General features: G+C 34.7%; 1 protein-coding gene across 1 annotated transcript; it reads right to left on the bottom strand.

The window, feature by feature from the left end:
* Positions 1–7,290: 7,290 nt before the first annotated feature.
* On the bottom strand, positions 7,291–18,580 carry TMEM244 (transmembrane protein 244). Its single transcript, XM_061989463.1, has 6 exons — positions 18,548–18,580; positions 13,612–13,697; positions 13,010–13,083; positions 10,058–10,183; positions 8,227–8,271; positions 7,291–7,385 (listed from the first exon to the last, which is right to left on the bottom strand). The coding sequence occupies exons 1-6, from the start codon at positions 18,578–18,580 to the stop codon at positions 7,291–7,293; spliced, it is 459 nt and encodes a 152-aa protein (XP_061845447.1).
* Positions 18,581–18,827: the final 247 nt, after the last annotated feature.

Below are 18,827 nucleotides of genomic sequence, written 5' to 3' on the forward strand. Positions count from 1 at the left end.
CTTCTGTTTTGTATGTAATAATCCCTCTTTTCATATTTCTTCTTAAAATTCATTATTTCTCCCCCACATTCCTTAACTAGTCTTTATTTGCTAATTCTATGCTTGTATTTATTCATGTAACACATTTGTTTTCAAAAAGATTAAGAATCTGATGTAGCTGTCATCTAATGACACTTGTAATTCAAAGTGCTTGTTCCCAAAAATATATGAATCATCTTACTACACTAAAAATTGATCTGACATATTCAGTTCTCTTCTTTACCTTGCAAGAATTTAAACTTTCCACAAAACAAAAATTATGAAAAGTCTGATATACAGTTTCTACTTCAAAATGTTTGAAATAAAACATACACGTTAAGAGTTTTGTTTCACTATTGTTTCGCTTTATTCCATTGTTTGATTGTAATTTTTTTACATCATGTTCTATTATATTTCAGTAGTCAACAGGCTAACATACATGTTTTGATTGTTTACTAGTTTCTACAAAATAAGTATCTTTCCTTGAAACATTTTGATTTTGTGTAATCATCATTTTCTAGCAGAAAGCTACCCATCAGAAAGTTTTAAATCATTCCAAGGATTGAAAATGAACTATTTTCACCACACTAAGGATGAAAGCAAAGCTGTTCAGGATAAGGTATTTGGTCACACATAGTGGACAAGTGAGGCATAAGCTGTTGGAAGGAGGAAATTAATTCCTAATCCTATTAGTTAATAGATGGCTCATTCCCAGCTGTATCATCATATGTTCTTTTTACAGTATCTAGTTGATTTAATACGATTCTGGCTTTCCAGATTGGCTTGCCGTCATTATTGGGATGTATACAATTGGCAAACCTCAGTATGTCAGAGAATTTGGGGTAGGGTGGTCGAGATAGAAGAGGATGAGTGCAATAGGTATAAATATGGGTAAAGGATTTGAGAAAGAGCTACCACCTTTTGAAGTCAGAGCTTTGCCTGGAGAGGAAATCCTTGGGAAAGGATTCAAATAATCTCTGTGGCGCAAAGAGGTACAGTCTGTATAAATACAGTCTCCATCAAAATGCACTTTGAGTATTGTCAGAAGAGTTCACTGACTCTCAAACAGCTCAGGTGATTCTGATGAAGTGTCAAGAGAATATAGGAACTCTTAGATGTCAGGTGCATATCATGTTCTAATATATAAAAGCATATAGTTCCACCTAGAGAACAAAGCAGTCATAATTTAACACAATCTATAGGCAGAATCCAGACAAAGGTTCTTGTGACAAAACAGTTGCATTTGTGAGGCTGGTATGCTATAGCAGCACTTGTCATTAGGAGCCCTAGAGCTTGTGTGAGACTTAGTTTTGGCAATTTTGAAACGTATAGATATTTTTTTTAATGGAGAAAGCAAATTTGAGAGCGGAAGCACACCATGAACCACGTACCAGCTTCAGCAAGGTTCTCACTGCAGCCTCAGTAAGAGCATTTATGATCACAATAAAAACATAAATGCATGCCATTTTTACTGCTGGCATAACCCAGTAATCTTGTAGGTATATAATCTAATAAAAGCAGCAAAAGTTTAATGACAGTTTTTTAATCTCTTCGTCAGCTGGTCTGTATCGTGGACAATATTTATGCATACTTAATCATAAACAATACTTGCATGTGCTTTCCAGTTTGCTTTCCTTAACTAAGCAACAGTATATTTCAAAGTTAAAAATGAAATTACATGTACCTTAGTAAAATGTGTAATATATGTACACATATATTAGGTAAGGATATACAGAACAACTTTTCCCATACTGTTTCTGTACAAACCATGGTGGTTTAAAATTTGTTCATCTGCATTCAGTTGGTTGCCAGGTGTCATTTTTGCCTTATTTGTCTCCAAAGCCAGCCTGAATCAGTATGAAAAGGATACTCAAGCACTTAGCCATACCATTAGTTTTCATGAAAAGGCACTTTGTGGGGGGAAAAAAAAAAGTGCAGCTTCAAGGTAACAGCAAGACATTGATTTTCCACGTTTGAAATTAACATAATGTTTTTACATAATGATCCTCTCCACTGATCATTAAAATAACATAGTTACCTCGGCAACTGGAACAGCCTGCAAATGTTATCTAGTTACACATAACACATTCTAAAAATATACACAACAAATAAGGTATGAAACATCATTTGGGGAAAAAATGGTTTTTTTTCATTAAAAATACCTTCTGGTCTCAGCATATTTTTCTGAGAAAATTTCAGTTTAATGAAACTTTGTTTATAAGCAAAATTTATATTATTTGCTCAAAACCTGAAGACCTAATGTTGTTTATTTTCCTGACAATGGAAAACAATAGTTTCTTTTCAATTACAACTTGCATTTTTCTTTAAATATTTCAATGGCAAATGCTCAGGAAATAACATTTATTTCTAAAGCACGGGTTGCATGCTTGAAAAGCTGATGGAAAATACAACACATCAAATAATTGACCCATGAATTCAATCAAGCAAGTTTATTGCTTTGCAGCTGAATGTATACACTGCCATTGTGGCCCTCCTGTTTTCTTCTGGTGAGTACCCTTGTAAGTCTAACCTACCAGTGTAGATGTAATTTCAGTGCAAAGTCTGATGACTCCTAGGAAACTCATAATTCTTAATGTGTTTGAGCATTTTTCCATCATCTATTTTATTTAAACACTTCTTCTAGTTTTGATGTTGAAAGTGTGGTGACAAGGTCACTCTGAGAGAGGATCTGAGTACATATAAGTGTTCCTTTGATAAGAGTACTGCTCAGTAGAGATAATGGGATCTTTGCTGTTGGAAGCAGGAGTGAACCCTTTGTTTAAAAATCTCTTTGCGAATCCACAGCAAATAATCTCACATTTGGATTGATTTCCATTGGAAAATACAGAACTGCAATGGCTGGGCTATGACTATCTTTGATTTGACTAGTTTTGATTTGACAATGACAGCAAGAGACTGAGTATCTTGTGTATTTCTTACAGGCTCCAGTTTCAACCATCATTGTTATATTTCCAGGGGCAGACAACCGTCAAAGATTGCGGCCCATGCCTTTCCTCAGGTTTCATTGTCCATAAGTTTGTTCCCTAGTGTTGCTTCCCAAATCCCCCATCCAATCCAATGCCATGCTACAACTACATGTCAGGATGACATCCAAGCACGTATCTTTCCCTTCTTTCACCCATGTTGGCAAAGGAAACCTGAGTGTATGAACTGGAAGATGACTGCAAGGTAATCATTTACTCCCCTGAACTGCAGAATTGCTAGATTAGGAAGTTAAGTCCATCACATCCATGCCTACCCTACAACATAGGCACAATTATCCCGGTGCTTCTGAAGTGGGACTCTAAAGAGATCCATATCATCCTCCCCAAGCAGAAGAAAGGTCAGGACACAGGTCTGCATCTTAAAATCGTAGCCTCACACTAAAAGGTCTAAAGCCAATAATAAAGGTATTCATTACGCCATCAAATTTTATAACCATTCTTAAGACCTTTATCCTCTCTGACATCTAATGAGAGAGTACATGCTGTCTGGGGCTGTGATTAGCTCACAAAAAGGAGAGATTAGAGTATTAGCCACTACTGAGCAGATGGATCACTACATAGGATCTTAGACAAGAAAGAAATATTAAGTCACATTTGGAAGATACAAAATAGTTTAAAAAAGCTTTAAATATCTGTGGAGATTAACAAGGAACTGACTTTATGGTGTGACAACATACATACCAGATGATGGAGTGAAGATGGTATAAGGTGTTCTGGGTTTAACAAAGCTCACTCAGTCACAATGGGTATGTCTATTGAAGAGACTGTGAGGCACAGGAATTCTGTGCATGAATATCCAATGTAAGAGACTGCAATCAGGTGACTCATCTACTCATTGCTGGTGATCTAGTATTATTCATACTGTGTTTTCTGTATGTATGGGTGCAGCCGTTGGTGGTATTTTTAGGAATACAGAAATAATGAGTACTGCAGGGTTTTGCTTTGTTTGCTCTTTTTAAGTTTGAATAGAAAGGAGATGGAATTGTTGATCAGCAATTTACAGAGGTGGAAAAGGGATGGTCTTAGTTTGACTAACTAGCTCTTCACTGGAAAATTACAAGCATTTAAACATATTTTTACAAAAATGCTGAGTAAAAATTATTACATTCGCCATACTCCATAGATTGGCTGGTTTTATGTGTTTGAATTAGTTTACTGGTTCAAAAACAACCTTTTGAATTGACTTATACTTTGACATTATGTTGAAGACAGTGCTATTAGCCTAGGGATATTTGCTCAGAATCTCAGAAGATCTTTCATTCACCTTCTTCGTTATGAGCAAGATACTTCACCATTTGGAACAAGAATGAATGAAGAGCCATCTAGAGAAAGGAATGGATTGAGGAGGACTATAATATGTCTCATTAGGTAACTGAATATGATAAAAAGGAGTTTCTTGCCTCAAAAAACCAAAATCTTAAAATGACTCTAAGTATGGCATTATTAAGGTATGTCATTTGTGTACCATTCTATTGATTTTTGTACCTAATGTTTGCAACTTCTAACCTTCTTCCCTGCAAATTCTGCCTGGAAGTGGATGAAGTCTTTATTTGCTTGTAACATTTTTCTAGTTTGTCTACACCTCCAGTGATACCTGTGCAAACTCATAGCTACTAGACTGTATCACAGCGGGTTAAACAGCTTAACACCAAGCCCACACCAACTAAATTAGACAATATTCCTGTGCCTGGCTGAGTCAGACAGCAAAAAATTCTGAAAATCCTGGGGCAGGAGCCACAGGCATAACATCACATGCTATAGTTGTGACTATGGATGTGTAGACCACCTTTCTCAGTCATGTATATATCAGCAAAAAAACTGGTTGTGGCATACAAGCAGCATGAACTCCAGAGCTACAAGTCCAGTCTGGGGTTTTTTTTCTCCTTTCACTGATCTTGTCCATTTATCTTTTCTCATCTCTTGCTTTCATTATGCCTTACTTTTCAAACATGTCCCTGTTGCTGTTTCCTCTGTTTTCCTTCTGCTTTTGGTAGCTATCTTTTCTTGTAGTCTTTGGCAGGTCTGTTGTGAAACATATACAGTGCCCTTCTTTGTCTCCAGCAGCTCTTCTTTCCCACCTGTGTCTTGACTGTTACCAACTGGTCACATGCAAATTGGACAAGCATGTCACTTCATTATTGTTCCAGAAACAGCTAGCTTTGTCATATTCAAAGGCATTGTTTTGGTGTATCAAACAGAAATCGCACAGTATCATATATTATATCTGAAGTCTTCTAACCAGGTAATGCCCACACAGATTATATCTCACATTGTTTGCATTATGAATATTTGTTTGTATAATATGAACTTTGTCTACACTTCAAACATTACATGTAGTATTTATCATTGGTGATCAACATAATGGTGATGAAGTAAATAATGCTGAAATTCTTTCACTGTTTCATATCTGAAAGTAATGCAAAATGATAATAACTGTTTAATAGATGAACTAAGGCTTTTAATCCTTGATTTTTTTTATTCTTGCTGTGATTGTTTTTCTAGCAGTGGCCTAATTGTACATGCTTTGGAGAAATCCTGAGACTATAGAACTCTTCATATTAGCCTGGAGGTACCTCTCAGTGGGGATTTAAGATTTTAAATAGAAAACAAAAAGTTAAAAATGTCGAGACTGGCAACAGAGGTACTACAGGCTGCATTTGGGCTGACACACATAGAGGAAAATCCTATAAGGTTAAAAATAGAAACTTGTTCCACTTGTAGATTAGCTTTATATCTAATCCACTCCTGTTCTGCCACATGGCACACTACCTATACAGACAAACTGTGTGAGGACGAGGACAGAGGTATGAATTCAGGTTAGATGGCATTCCTTCCCATCCATTCTTACAGTTTTGAATTGAAACGAACCTGGATGAAGTTTACAGATGTTTTTCAAACATGTAATGCCGGTCAGTTTTCTGCACACTGATGTTTCTGGAGACATAAATCCATCAAAATAAAAATGGTTCATAGTTCAGTTATCAGTGTGGGTCTGCTAATTCATCTCTGGAATTCTCTCTGCCAACTTCAGTACACAGTGTATTATGCTGAACAACTTGTAAAGTCTACGTCTGCTCAGTACTATGGATTCACATACCTGGTTTGTCTCTAAAATTACTTATATATTTATCATTCATGAGAGACAAATTTTGTGAGTCTTCTGAAACATGCTGACTGTATATTCTTTCAGTATCAAAACTTAATGGAAAATTGTAAAACTTTCAATAAATTTTAAGATGTTTTATTTGATCAACATACGACAGGTTCATCAGAAGTATTTGTTGAGTAAGATTAAGGCAAACACAACATTTAGCACTCCTGTGCAAACAGCAAGCCAGCCTTATTCTTCTAAGCAAACTGCAGTTGAAATCCAATCATTGATATCATATTTAAGAGGAACTTGCCTTTTAGCTGTTACTACTCTATTACAGTTAAAGAGTTACATGAAACCACTGCTCTGGTTTACTTCTTGTTTTTAATTACTACTACCCATAAACTCACACTTTGGCATTGACCGCTTGCAGCTGGGGGAGAGAGAAAAAGATACATAAAAAAGTGTCTGGCCATAGCATTTGCCTTTCCTTGTTCCAGCACAGTCAGACCATAAATGGATCATTAGCGAAAGACAGAATAGCCTGAAGCTATTTCAGAAAATGTTTATCTTTAGCATCTCCAGAAGCAAAGGGGTCAACCAAACATGTGTACATTTACTTGCTGTCGTCTTGGGTAGCTTCTAGGTGAGAGCTTTAAGATGGGAAGAGATGCAGAGTTCTGTGCTCTTCATGAATTTGAGGGGTTTTTGCCAGAGTCTTGCCAGTAAAGACAATTTTTTGTGCCAGATAGGACAACTTTAAAATTTTGCAGCACTTGTGAAAGGTCAGACTCCAGCTGAAGTTAGAGTCAGCATTTCAGTAAATAAAATAGATAACAAGAACCTTGAAAACATCAAATTCAAATCCATCTTTTCCTTGTAAGATTTGGCAAGAGTGTTGCATCATTGCTCTTACCATCCTTATGGTTTGTTTGTTTTTGAAAAAGAGATAGTGTATATCATTATTTGTTTAATGGAAAATATATATACCAAATCTAAAAGTCATTACATGCCAAAGCTAAAAGTGATGACATTGACATTACAAACAAATGTAAGATACAAGTGATGTGTTGAGGTAAATATTAGTCTTACAATGAGACAGTTGCTAATCTCATTTTAATTACATTGCTAATGAAACATTAGAATTCATGTAAAGGCAAATTCTAATTTTCCTTTTCAAAAATCATCTAGAATGGGGTAAATGAAGTTGTCTTTGAACAAGCAGTATGCCAAAATTTGTCCTCCACAAATCATTGAAATTGCTCCAGATCCTGAAAGAAAATATATGGCTGGTTTATATTAAATTTTATAGTGGAATACAAATGTTGTGATAAAACTTTAAACAGATATTCTTTTTATCTTCAGTTTCTTAAAAATGGCCTGTCTACTGAAACATTTTGCCCAAGGCTTTAACCACCTACAAAGACATCAGCCCCAACAGCTGCAGATGCAAAACCATTTCCAGGAGAGGGAATTTATTTGTCTGTCCCCATCATTTAGGAATTTACTGCAGCTGTCAATCCTTGTTATCCATCATATAAAAAAAGAACAGAAGGCAGTCCTTTTCCCTTAACTGTTTTTCCAAGACAATATATCTTACAAATACAGTAGAAAGCTATGCTTTTACAGAAAATTAGACATTCAGAAATGGAGGTTTGCCATTCACTCTAAGGTTATGGGATGACTGGGATTTACTTCATTTATCCTAAGTACCTGTGCATAGTGTTTATAAAAATTGCCTCTGACGGTGCCTGTTTCTTTCCATTGATTAGAGAGTACCAAGGAAGACTAGTTTAGACAATCATCTTTTTGACAACTGAATAAGTGAGATAGTTTAATTACTCAGAACTTAATCTTGGTTTATTTCAAGAACATGTGTCTGCTGTTTGTTAGCAAGGTTAACAGAAGCTGAGTACATTCTCGTCTTAAAACAGGGTTTTTTAAGGCAAGGCAAATGTTAGCCCAGCAATAAAAAGCATATATTTCTTCTTTAAACATTGAAAATTCTCAAATTAGTGAGACAACAAACACTTAATAGAAATAATTAATACTTTAAATACTAATTTTCTACACAGGGCCTACCAATTTGAACTTTAAAGAACGTAATTATACCTAATGCCAGCCACCAGTGTAACACCAGGGGGAATTCAGACATAACTGCAAAGAGAAGGAAAGAAGAAATGTATATTTTTAAACAATAAGGATGGGGACATGTGAACATTGCATTATGTTATCAAACATCTGCTTAGTTATGATTCATAAATTATATACTTCACATTTATTGAAATTGCAAACACAAATTTAGTATCATTGAATTACTTGGCCATACCATTAAGCTTGGCCTGGTGAGCAATCCCACTGGAAGGGAAGTCTTAAACCTAATAAATGTGTGCTAACTGGAGCTCTTAGACTCTCTGCAGAAGAAATGACTTTTTTATTACTTACCTGTACAAGACTTAGTGCAACACAGACACCAATTCCCTGGTAAAGTGTCTACATATTGCTGCAATCCACATAAATTAAGCTGCCTGGCATTTTCAGTTTAATGGGTGATGCAGCGCATGGCAGACAGGCTGGGGCTGCACACCACAAGTTAGCACCACTGCACAACATGCTCTCTCCTGCTTCAGGCACTGGCCTCTCTCAAGCTGACACACATCACTGCTGTATGATCAGCTGCAGGGCCATTATATGACCCAATATTCCCCCTGCCAAAAAAAAAAAAGCTGACAGTACCCTAGAGGTAGCAAAGGGAGCTGGGAGGCACATTGCATATGCTAGCAGCTCAGAGCCAGACAGCTGAACTTTGGTTGGCCATCTAAAAGAAACAATGACAAATCTGGGGTTCTTTGAACATAAAAGTGCATCAGTTAATATAATGATAGAAGATACTTTCCTGTATAAAATATATACAAAGCAGATTCTGTTGTAGTTTTTGTAAATTGCTTGGTTTAAGTACAAAAGTTATTCATAAGGGATAAAAGAAGTTTAAATTCCAGGATATCAAATTCAATAGACAAGAAATTATGCTTAATTTTTTAAGATGAAGTCTCTTTTGGCCTCTGGCTTAACTTGTCATGAAAACTGGGGGATCCCTATCAGTTTGAAGTGCTAAAAGATAAATGGAGAAAGCATTGGAAAATGGAAGAGTAATTATTATGTAATAGAGAGGGAATCTTAATTTGTCAGTGACATCTTCCCTATTTCTAAATTCTACAATAAAAATTTTAAGTTCACTTATAGGATAAAAGAATCCTTAAATGAGCTCTGGCAAGGATGCAGTTAAACTGTTTTCCTAATCAGCCATAGTAGCATTATGGTATACAGCATGAGAAGAGGGAGCAGGTTACCAGGCGCTGTCAAAAAGTGATGAGGAGTCTCATTTCCAGCATCAAATTCTTTCCCTTTTCTTTCCTTTGAGGGGAGAGTTTCAGGAAAATGAAAAAGATGTTTTGATGGTAAAATGCTTTATTTTCCTCAATGTAATTTAGTTCAGATGATCTAACTCTAAAAATTTGAATTTGCTTTGTTGAAGCAAGCTTCATTTTTACTCTGAACTACCGATGAAGCGTTAATGAGTAGATCTTGAAGTATTGGGACATGGAGAATTATTAATTTCTTGTTTCAGAGAAAAATGCACCTCCCAGATGCTGAAATTGTATATAGGCTGGATCTGTTTCATATGAACTGTTAGATTACCAACTACACTTTGACTTTTTTTTATTTAAATAAGAAAATAATGGCTTAAAATTCTGCAATAAAACCAGAACTGACTTTTAAATGGTAGAATTTAAAGACATGCCTGAATCAAATGGATGGAAAATAGAGATATATATTTATGTAGCTTTAAGGAAAAATTAAACTAATCCAGTAACACAGTACATGAATGATAGGTCCTTCAATTTGTGACAATGTGTATGTATTTATCAGTAAACTTGCTTACCAACCGAAGTTACGATGATATGAATAATAGTAACAGTTACAGCATAATCCCAAACCCATTCTTCCACAACCAGGGCAAACAGCAGACCACAAATGAAGAAAGTTATTTCCAGTGATATCACAAGAACTGTAAATGAAAATAGGATGTTTACATCAAACACGGTTTTGAAAGGCTTTTTCTCATTTTTAAAATGATAGCAATAGGAAGTTAAAATGTCTGAGACAATTATGTATTTTTTTTACAAGATCAAATATTGCACTGATATTTTCATAATAAAATTCATTTCTAATTTTGCCACAGATATCTGTGTGAGTTGTATCCTGATTTGCCTATAGACTTTAGTGTCGTATATTTTATGTTAAAAACGTGAGAATTAGCAGAATTATGACCAGTGACAGGATTATGTCCATTTTATATAGCCTAGAGGAGAAATGGCATAGAAATTTTACTCGAGGACCATCCACGCTCTTTGAATGTGGTGCAAAAAAGAAAATGTGACATAGATCTCATTATTCTCGTCCGAAGCAGAACTGTGTGGTTAAGGGCTAATCTTATGAAGGTCCTTACCAAACTTTTCAATTTCATTATATCATATATATATAATGCCAGAATATATATATATATATATATCAGAACAATTTAAAGATAAAACATACAAAAAGGGAGACAGAAAGCCTACAAGATGAACAGAGGCCATCTAACATATGGATCTCATATAACCAGGAGCCTGGCTTTTCTCAGTGCTGATAGCAAGGCTACCACAGCTAAAAGCTAGCTCTGTGTTCTGTTATAGCAGGAATGGTGATTAGTAGCAAAGTAATAACAACTAAGTTATGCTGCCCAAAAATATTATTAAAGTTATCTGATCAAGAAAATCCTTCTCTCAGTGACAAAACTGTGCATTTCTGTTACCTGGTGCTTTCTCTAGAGTGTGCCAAGCAATGCCGTGCCACCAGCCTGCATTGACCACCTCCCCTAATGGATGGCACAGCTCCGCAAAAATGATGTCACTGGCAAACCGGACCTCCTCTGTGGGCAGCAGAGCAGTCTGGAAGGCATGGAGCAGCTAAGCTAGGAAGAGTGAGGAACCTCACATGATATTTGATGAGCTGTATTCTTTGATACAGCACTGGAGGGGTACTTAGCTGTCAGCTTGTTTACTTGCTATTCTGGGTAATGGGATCAAAAATGATCATTTTTAGGGCAAAGTTTGACTTTATGGTGGGTAGCTACCTGGGACAGCAGGGAGTTGAATGGAAAATGCCTGATGTCTCTTCTAGCTGTGTTCCCAAGTTCCCACACAACAGGCTGTAACAGTGCATTTGTAATTAATGTAATTTTCCATCAAAATGTTCTTCTTTTTAAGTACACTGGCATATAAAGGCACATTTTAAAATAATTAAGTTTTTTTTTTTTACTGTTGCAGTAACATAATACCTAAGATTACTGCAGCCAAGAGTAGAGACACTGTCATCATTTTTACATTTGGCAGCATTTTGCACCTTTCCATTTTTTTCTTTTCTTCATATAGTCAGTTAGTTTCTACCCTGTTATGGGTCTCTCACCCAGCAGTTTAGAAAAATGAAAAAGTAAGAAAAAGATAACTGGAAAACACATATAGTTAGGAAGTTTGGAATAACACTTCAAAAAGTTTAATTTGTACAACATGTTTTAGTATTTTTAGTTTATTATATTTTATTATAATAATATCCCTTTAAATTCTGCCAATACTTTTATAATTTAGAAAGTATACTTTGTATAGATAGATGTTCTGTAAGCCTTTTTACAAAACTGGTCCAGTAATGATACTTCAGTTCTGAGCTGACTCCATTTCTATTTTGAGGTTATCTTTTAAAGACATAATCCTGTTTTTAACAGACATGAGTGAGACTCTTGAGTAAACTAATTCTCATTTGCAACATCATTCAGAAACTGTCTGTTCTGTCATTCTGTCTCTGTGCCCATGGACTTTAAACAGGCCCCTATTTCATGTTATTTCATTGAGTGGACAGAAAGGAGGGTGGAATGCTAAGGAGTTACATGACATAGTTACTGTCTTTGGCATATAAACATTCTGCATCAAACTTGCTGATAAAATTTTTGACGAAAAAAATTATATTGAGATACCAGCAATTTTGTTAGGGCCCTGAAAAGTAATTTTAATGGACTATTATTTCATTTTCTTTTCCACTGCTACAATTGAAATGTTCTTTTCTTATCTAAAACCCGTATTGACACTGCAACTATGCATGCATTTTTATTACTCTTTTTAACCTGATGAACTAACCAATTTAGTTTTGAGCTTTACTTACTTTGCTGCCAGATGGTGTGGTTTGCCTTTGTATAATAGATTATAAATCTGGTAAAATTTCATTTATACATGTAATTTTTCAGGAATGACAGTTTAGGAAAAATAATATATTTTTGAGCTTCAGACAAAAATAGAGACATTTGTATTAGGATATCAAAATATATGTTTAGGGATTGAGCTACAATCAAAGCCTGAAATTTTAATGTCTACTTGTATTTCGGCATTACTAAAGAAAAAATTCTGTTAGTGAATATGACCTGTCCTTCAGATCTGGATCGAATGATTCAAAAGAAATTTTCTGCACTGTGAAAATTTAATTTAACAACTTTGTAGAAGAACTTTAGAGAGAATAGGTAATTGCTCTGCAATGAAAATGAAACATCTTGACAAAGGAACACATTTGCTTCAGATGATGCAAGATCGGAAGAACAACTCAAGGAAAAGCCAATAGTCACTCAAATGATAAATAGCAATACAGAAATGTAAAGTTGCATTTAAATGCAGCATAGTTAAAATACAGAAATCATTAGTATTGCTAAGACAGCTCTAAAATACTGCCCATAAGGAAGTCTAGTTTACAGCTGGATACAATCTAGTTTCTTGACTGAGGAAAAAAAAAAAAAAACAAAAAAATCTGTTACCTAAATAATATGGGTTAATCCATGAAGGACCTGTCTTAAAATCAAAAGGTGCCAAACCATCCAGCATTTTTATCCTGTGGAAATAGAATGAATAAAATTAACCAAAGATTTTCAGTAATATCTCAGTGAATATGATTTCAAAGGGCTCTGAGCTTTTTTAAGCTCTCTGTGTCCTCTTGTGTGTTGTGGTCCTGCCCTTACACACAGTATACATGATCTCCATTTTTATTTAAGACATGTCTGGCACTATACATGCTAATCAACTTCCTAAGGGAATATAATTTGTCTTTTGAATTGGCTATAACATTTTTCATTTCATTTTTTATTGTGATCTTTGCTCTTACGTTTATTTATTTACATGGTGTAAGTGCAAGGAAGTATATTAGAACCAATATTTTATATTAATTTTGAATCTCCATTCACCAATTTGTGCACTTGAATGAAGGTTCAGTAGCAATAATTCAACTCTATTTGAAAAACGTGTTCACAGGCTGAGACTGGATGACTTCCGTCTGAATGCCTCCTCTACAGCATCACAGCTCTAACCATTATATCCAGTTGTAATATGCCACCATAGTAGACTAAAGACAAGGAAATCTTACTTGAATAACGCGAAGGACACAGACAGGACCATATAGTATACAGTGTAGAAAACTACCACGCATATCAATAGATTCACCAGAATTACCTGCAAAAAGGGAAAAAGACAGTAAAACATAACACCATGTTTACATTATGAAAGTAATTGTTAGAAAATAATTTAATATTTCTATCATCATGTGGAAAAAAGAAATTAATACTCAAAATACTTAGGTGGAATTTTTGTTGTTGCTGATTACATAAAAATAGTTAAAGGCCCTTTGATACTTTTCAGCTCCTAACGCATTGTTATAATCCATGGTTCTTTGGTTTTAATCATATGTTATTGTATACTAACTATTTATTGATTTTTAAGAGTTCAAAGAATGAGAAGCAAATTTCCTGACATTACATAAGAGACCTTGTGAGTTTAAGATCATCCAGATGCTTAACCAGTTTTTAACCTGGTTTTAGCCTAGTTTTTAACTTTAAAATAAATGCCATCCTTGGAATTATGATGAAACTGTATGCAACAATATGTAGAAAATTGTAAAGCGGTAACTATTAAGTTTCCAAGTCTGTAGAAAACATGTCACCGTAGTGCTTACTTCTAAAGGTAAGTATGTAGACAACTGAAATGAGTAATGAAGCATATCTGTTAAATGGTTTTCAAAGTTAAATTGTTTTTTTAGTTAATTCCAAATAAATTCCATCTACAGACTGAAAAAATACTTCTAAAAATATGAGCTTCATAAAGTAACCCACTATCTTACGGTCAACTACTGTGTATTTAAGAAAAGGGAAACACTATATACAGATTATATAAAGAATGTGTGCTTCCTAAGATACTTTAGTATCATTTGTAAACCAGTTTCAGAAGCAATGCAGCCAAAGAAAAATCTGTTAGCTTTCACATGATAAAGTTCATAAAATGCCTGATCTCTGATCACATATCTCTGATCTTCTAAGTTGGCTTCCTGAATGGTGCAGACCCAAGGACTTGTATTCACTCCTATAGGTATAACGTAAAAATATGTTTTGAAGGTTAAATTACGCTTTGGTAATAATAATAGACTTGCTAATGCACAACACTTCAATTTCTGGATTTTTGTGATGATATAATTCAGGTCTTTCTTTGGGCTTTTTTTAAATGGAAACATGGGATATTAGGACTAGACATCTCTACATCAAACAAGCAACTGCTTTAGCAATATCATATGCTTGTTTAAGAACATGAAACAGAAGTTGTTTAACATAATTGGTAGAGTGATCAGTAAAATAATTTTTTCCCTTCGATAGTCTCCAGATTGTGTTGTGTTTTCTCCCTCTAGTGCTTTACCAGGTCATATTTCTCTGTTCTTCTTTCTTAACTTCTTTGCATCTTTCCTATTTCAATAGCCATTATTTAACTCTCAACTCTTTATTGTACCATTTTCCTCTCTCCATATTACCTCCATCCTGGATGTTCCACTCTTTCCTCTTAAAAAAATACAGATAGAAAGCACTCATGAGAAAGACAGTGACTGTAGAGAGGATTGCTATCAGTTTCATATAGTCCATCTTTAATATTATGCTGTATGTTGCTTTACAATGGAAAGATCTGTGGGTACATTTCACTTTTTGCTATTAAAGCATTCCAATTTCTGGTTTAGGAATAGAATATTCTATAAATTTTTAGTCCAGATACAACATATGTAATGAGTTGAGAATTTTCTTGCCCTTCCTCCAGATTGGCCATTAAATATTTGAAATCGGCAATATGTGTGTGTTTGCCTGACTTCTTTAGTAAGACATTCATAGACATCCAAACTATGATCCATTATGAAAGAAATGATCCAAGCAGAGCATATTTACTATAGTGACTCCATTATTAAGTAAATACACTTGGACACGTAAATATGGGCACTGAGCCTGCACATTTTTTCATGTCCTGCAAGATCCCATATGAAATATCCCCTAAGATAAATCAAATTGAGCTGACAGCAAGTGAGTTTGGAAGTTTTAATGTTTTACAGGACTATTTGTCTCTGTTGATAAAAGATAAATTTAAAATGGAAAATGAAGACTGAGATGATGAAATACTCTTAATACAGGTATTAATACAGAAGTAAATTCATGAAAAGTGGCCCTGCACAAATAAAGTTTACTACTTTATTTAAAGTTTACCACAGAGGACTGGAGGCAATTTTTCAGTGCAGCAGAAAGACAAGTAGGGAGTATGGACTGCATACAGTGAAGCATTATGTCACTGCAAAAGAAGCTAGTGTTTATCTCTTTGAATAGTGACACCAAATGGGAATGAATTTTAGAAAAAATAAGTAACAATTAATGGAGGAATAAGACTCAATTCTGAAAAAGGTACAAAGAAATCGTGTATGTGTGGGCTGGTTACAGAGATGGAGTTAGGGAAAATCATACTTGCATATTCATAACTAAAAAGGAAGAGGAATTTTTTTGGAAAAAAACTAAGACTAAAGAAATGAAACAAAAGAACCAAACATGTAAAATACTGCAAAGTTACAAAAATGATTTCTAGTTTTGTTTGAAACAGATTTGCTCCTTTTATTTATTTTATTTTATTCAGGAATTTTTATCAAAATTGGTTATTGAATGCTTTTATCATTGCTTTGGATTTTGAGATAAAGTTGGATAATGTCCTTTACAACTGATTCAAAATTAATTTTTTTTAAAAAAGAAAGAAAATAGAAGTTATAAAATTTAATTCCCCATTTTTAAATTAAACTCAGTTGGCAAGTAAAATTGTAGAGAAAACTATATAACATAAGCCAGCTCCAAAGTACAATTTTCATTTTGATTTAGTTTGTTATATGCTGGTGAAAGAAGACCTATTTCAAGGAGGTAGTGACTGAAAAGGGCTGGTAGATGAGCGTTAGCTTCTGGAAGCTTGTTTTTATGAGTTTCTCTTGCAATATTGTGACACAAAAGAAGCACTTCAGACTTTTTTGGGTTTTAAAGTGGGATTATATGAAATACAAAAAAGGTAGAAGTATTACTTCTAAACACAGCATTGTCAAAACAAAGTGGCATACAATTTGGCACCAGTGATTTTTAAAGTTAGAAAATTAAGAAAGTGCAGAGAAGAGCCACAAAAGAGAGCTAATAGCTGGAAGTGGTGGGTTTTTTTCATTAGGACTACAGCCCTAAAGAGGTCAATCTGTTTAGCTCTGAGGGCTGATTTGATTATGATGGATAAGTACCTTGTAGGCAGAAAATACCAGGTACTTAAGGGCTCTTTAATCTATCAGAAAAGCCACAAGAAGTAAGCAGCTGCAAGTTATAGCTAGACATATTGTAAAGATGTGTGAAGGACATTTTTAACTGTGAAGGCAATTAGGCAATGGAACAAACTGCTTTTGGAAGTAATATCAAAATCCTTCAAAGCAAAACCAAATGGCTTTCTGGATGAAGCTTCACTCAAATGGCTCTAATGTTCACTTCCAGTCTTAGTGCTTTGAATGGTAGTGTGGTAGATAACATATTTAGAGCTAGTGTGGATAACTGAAGTGTGGATACTCTGAATTTGGCAAAATGCTTCTGTTTCTATTGCTAAAGATTGTAAAATGCTAAAAACCAAATAGTGCACCTATTTCCATCAAGGAGAGAGATCAAGGAGCTCTAGTTTCTTATGCAATAGGAGAGAAATCCATTATGCTGGTACAAACTGATATTTGTCAATAAGTAAATATCTAGGACAGTCTTACTCTTCTTTCCCTGCATCAAAAAAATTCCCAAAACAATTGACAACTGAGAACGATTAATTTCTTCTGGCAGGTTGATCTTAGATTTAAATACATCTTTGTCATTTCCATTGCCTTTAGTCTTATTCTAAATGAAAATTAAGTGACTAAGCCACTTGATCCATTCTTTTTCATGGTGTACCCCATGGTCACTGTAAAGTTAATTGGCTATGATGCCACGTGCAGGTTTGGCAGCCACACTACCTCCTATCCCCCTGCAAACATCTATACATATTGGATGTTTAGTCTTTGGCACATTTTTGGTGGGAATAATTTTCATTCCATTGCTCTGAGCAGATGGACATTTTCTGTAATTTTCCTTTATCTGCTGCCCCTCCTCTAGCAACAGCCTCCTTGAAACCTTACCTGCTCTATATGTAGATTTGTACTGTAATAAGAGTAGTGAGTCAAGACTGAAGTGAAAATCACAGAGCTGAAGGATGGCTGTGAGCTGATGACCTGTAGACCTCTAATTACAGTAGGTGAATTCCTCTTCTCTCTTGAAGTCAGCCACAAACTTTCATTGGCATCAAAGGCACATGTTTTTTCTCTTTGTATTTAAAATATTCTTAGTTTCCATCTTAGGGATATAGTGATGTATTAGGTACAACATGCTTTGCTCAGTTGAGTAAGCCAAGGAAATGTACGTAGCTCAGTTCTGAGAATTATATTCTTAAAAGAATACCATGAAAATGAAAACCCTTTGAAAATGTTCCAGTTTTATCATATCCTACACCTTTTTTAAATTCAAATGTTCCACTGAAATTCAAACTTAGATATTTTTAAAATCTCAGAATACATTTTATTTTCAAACTATTTTTTTTTCTTTTCTAACCCTTCAAATATTTCAAATGAAAAACACAAGTCAAAAACCACAGGGTCATTTATTTATACGTTAAAACAACTTAAGGAAAGAATTTTAGGAATACACTGATGTCATTAAAGGCAGGTTTTTATTAGGCATTTCCAAGAATAATATCTCATAAATGAAACTACACCACATTTTTTGAAATCCTTTTCTAGGATGTAGTTTAGAGTATAAAATATCCTTTCTGATTTGTTTTTTTTAGGAAAAGAACATTGAAGAACATTCTTACCGTAAGAAGGAAAGCAACTGCTTTTTCAAGCCCCACAGTACCTGTCTAATTCTCTAAATACTATCCCATGACACACAACACTATACAAACTCAATTCTCTTTACCTTGGTTTCAGCAGTTTTGACCTTGAGAGCCATGGACACATGATGAGTGAAAGAAAGTGCTGTTGCTATATTCCGTATGCCAATATCAACAGGAAGTTTTTTGCCCAAAACTCTATTCCTATAGGTGAGTACAGGACAGAGTGAGGCGAGTTGATTGGGTTAAATTGAATTGAGACAGAAGCCATCTGAGAGCTAACTGTAAGCCTCTGTAAAGAGGAAATCCTACTAGCTCATTTAATGTTCATTCTCTCACAGCTATAGTCAGCCAAAGCATATCTAT

Source organism: Colius striatus, chromosome 2, assembly GCF_028858725.1.
Source record: "Colius striatus isolate bColStr4 chromosome 2, bColStr4.1.hap1, whole genome shotgun sequence".
Classification (NCBI taxonomy): domain Eukaryota; kingdom Metazoa; phylum Chordata; class Aves; order Coliiformes; family Coliidae; genus Colius; species Colius striatus.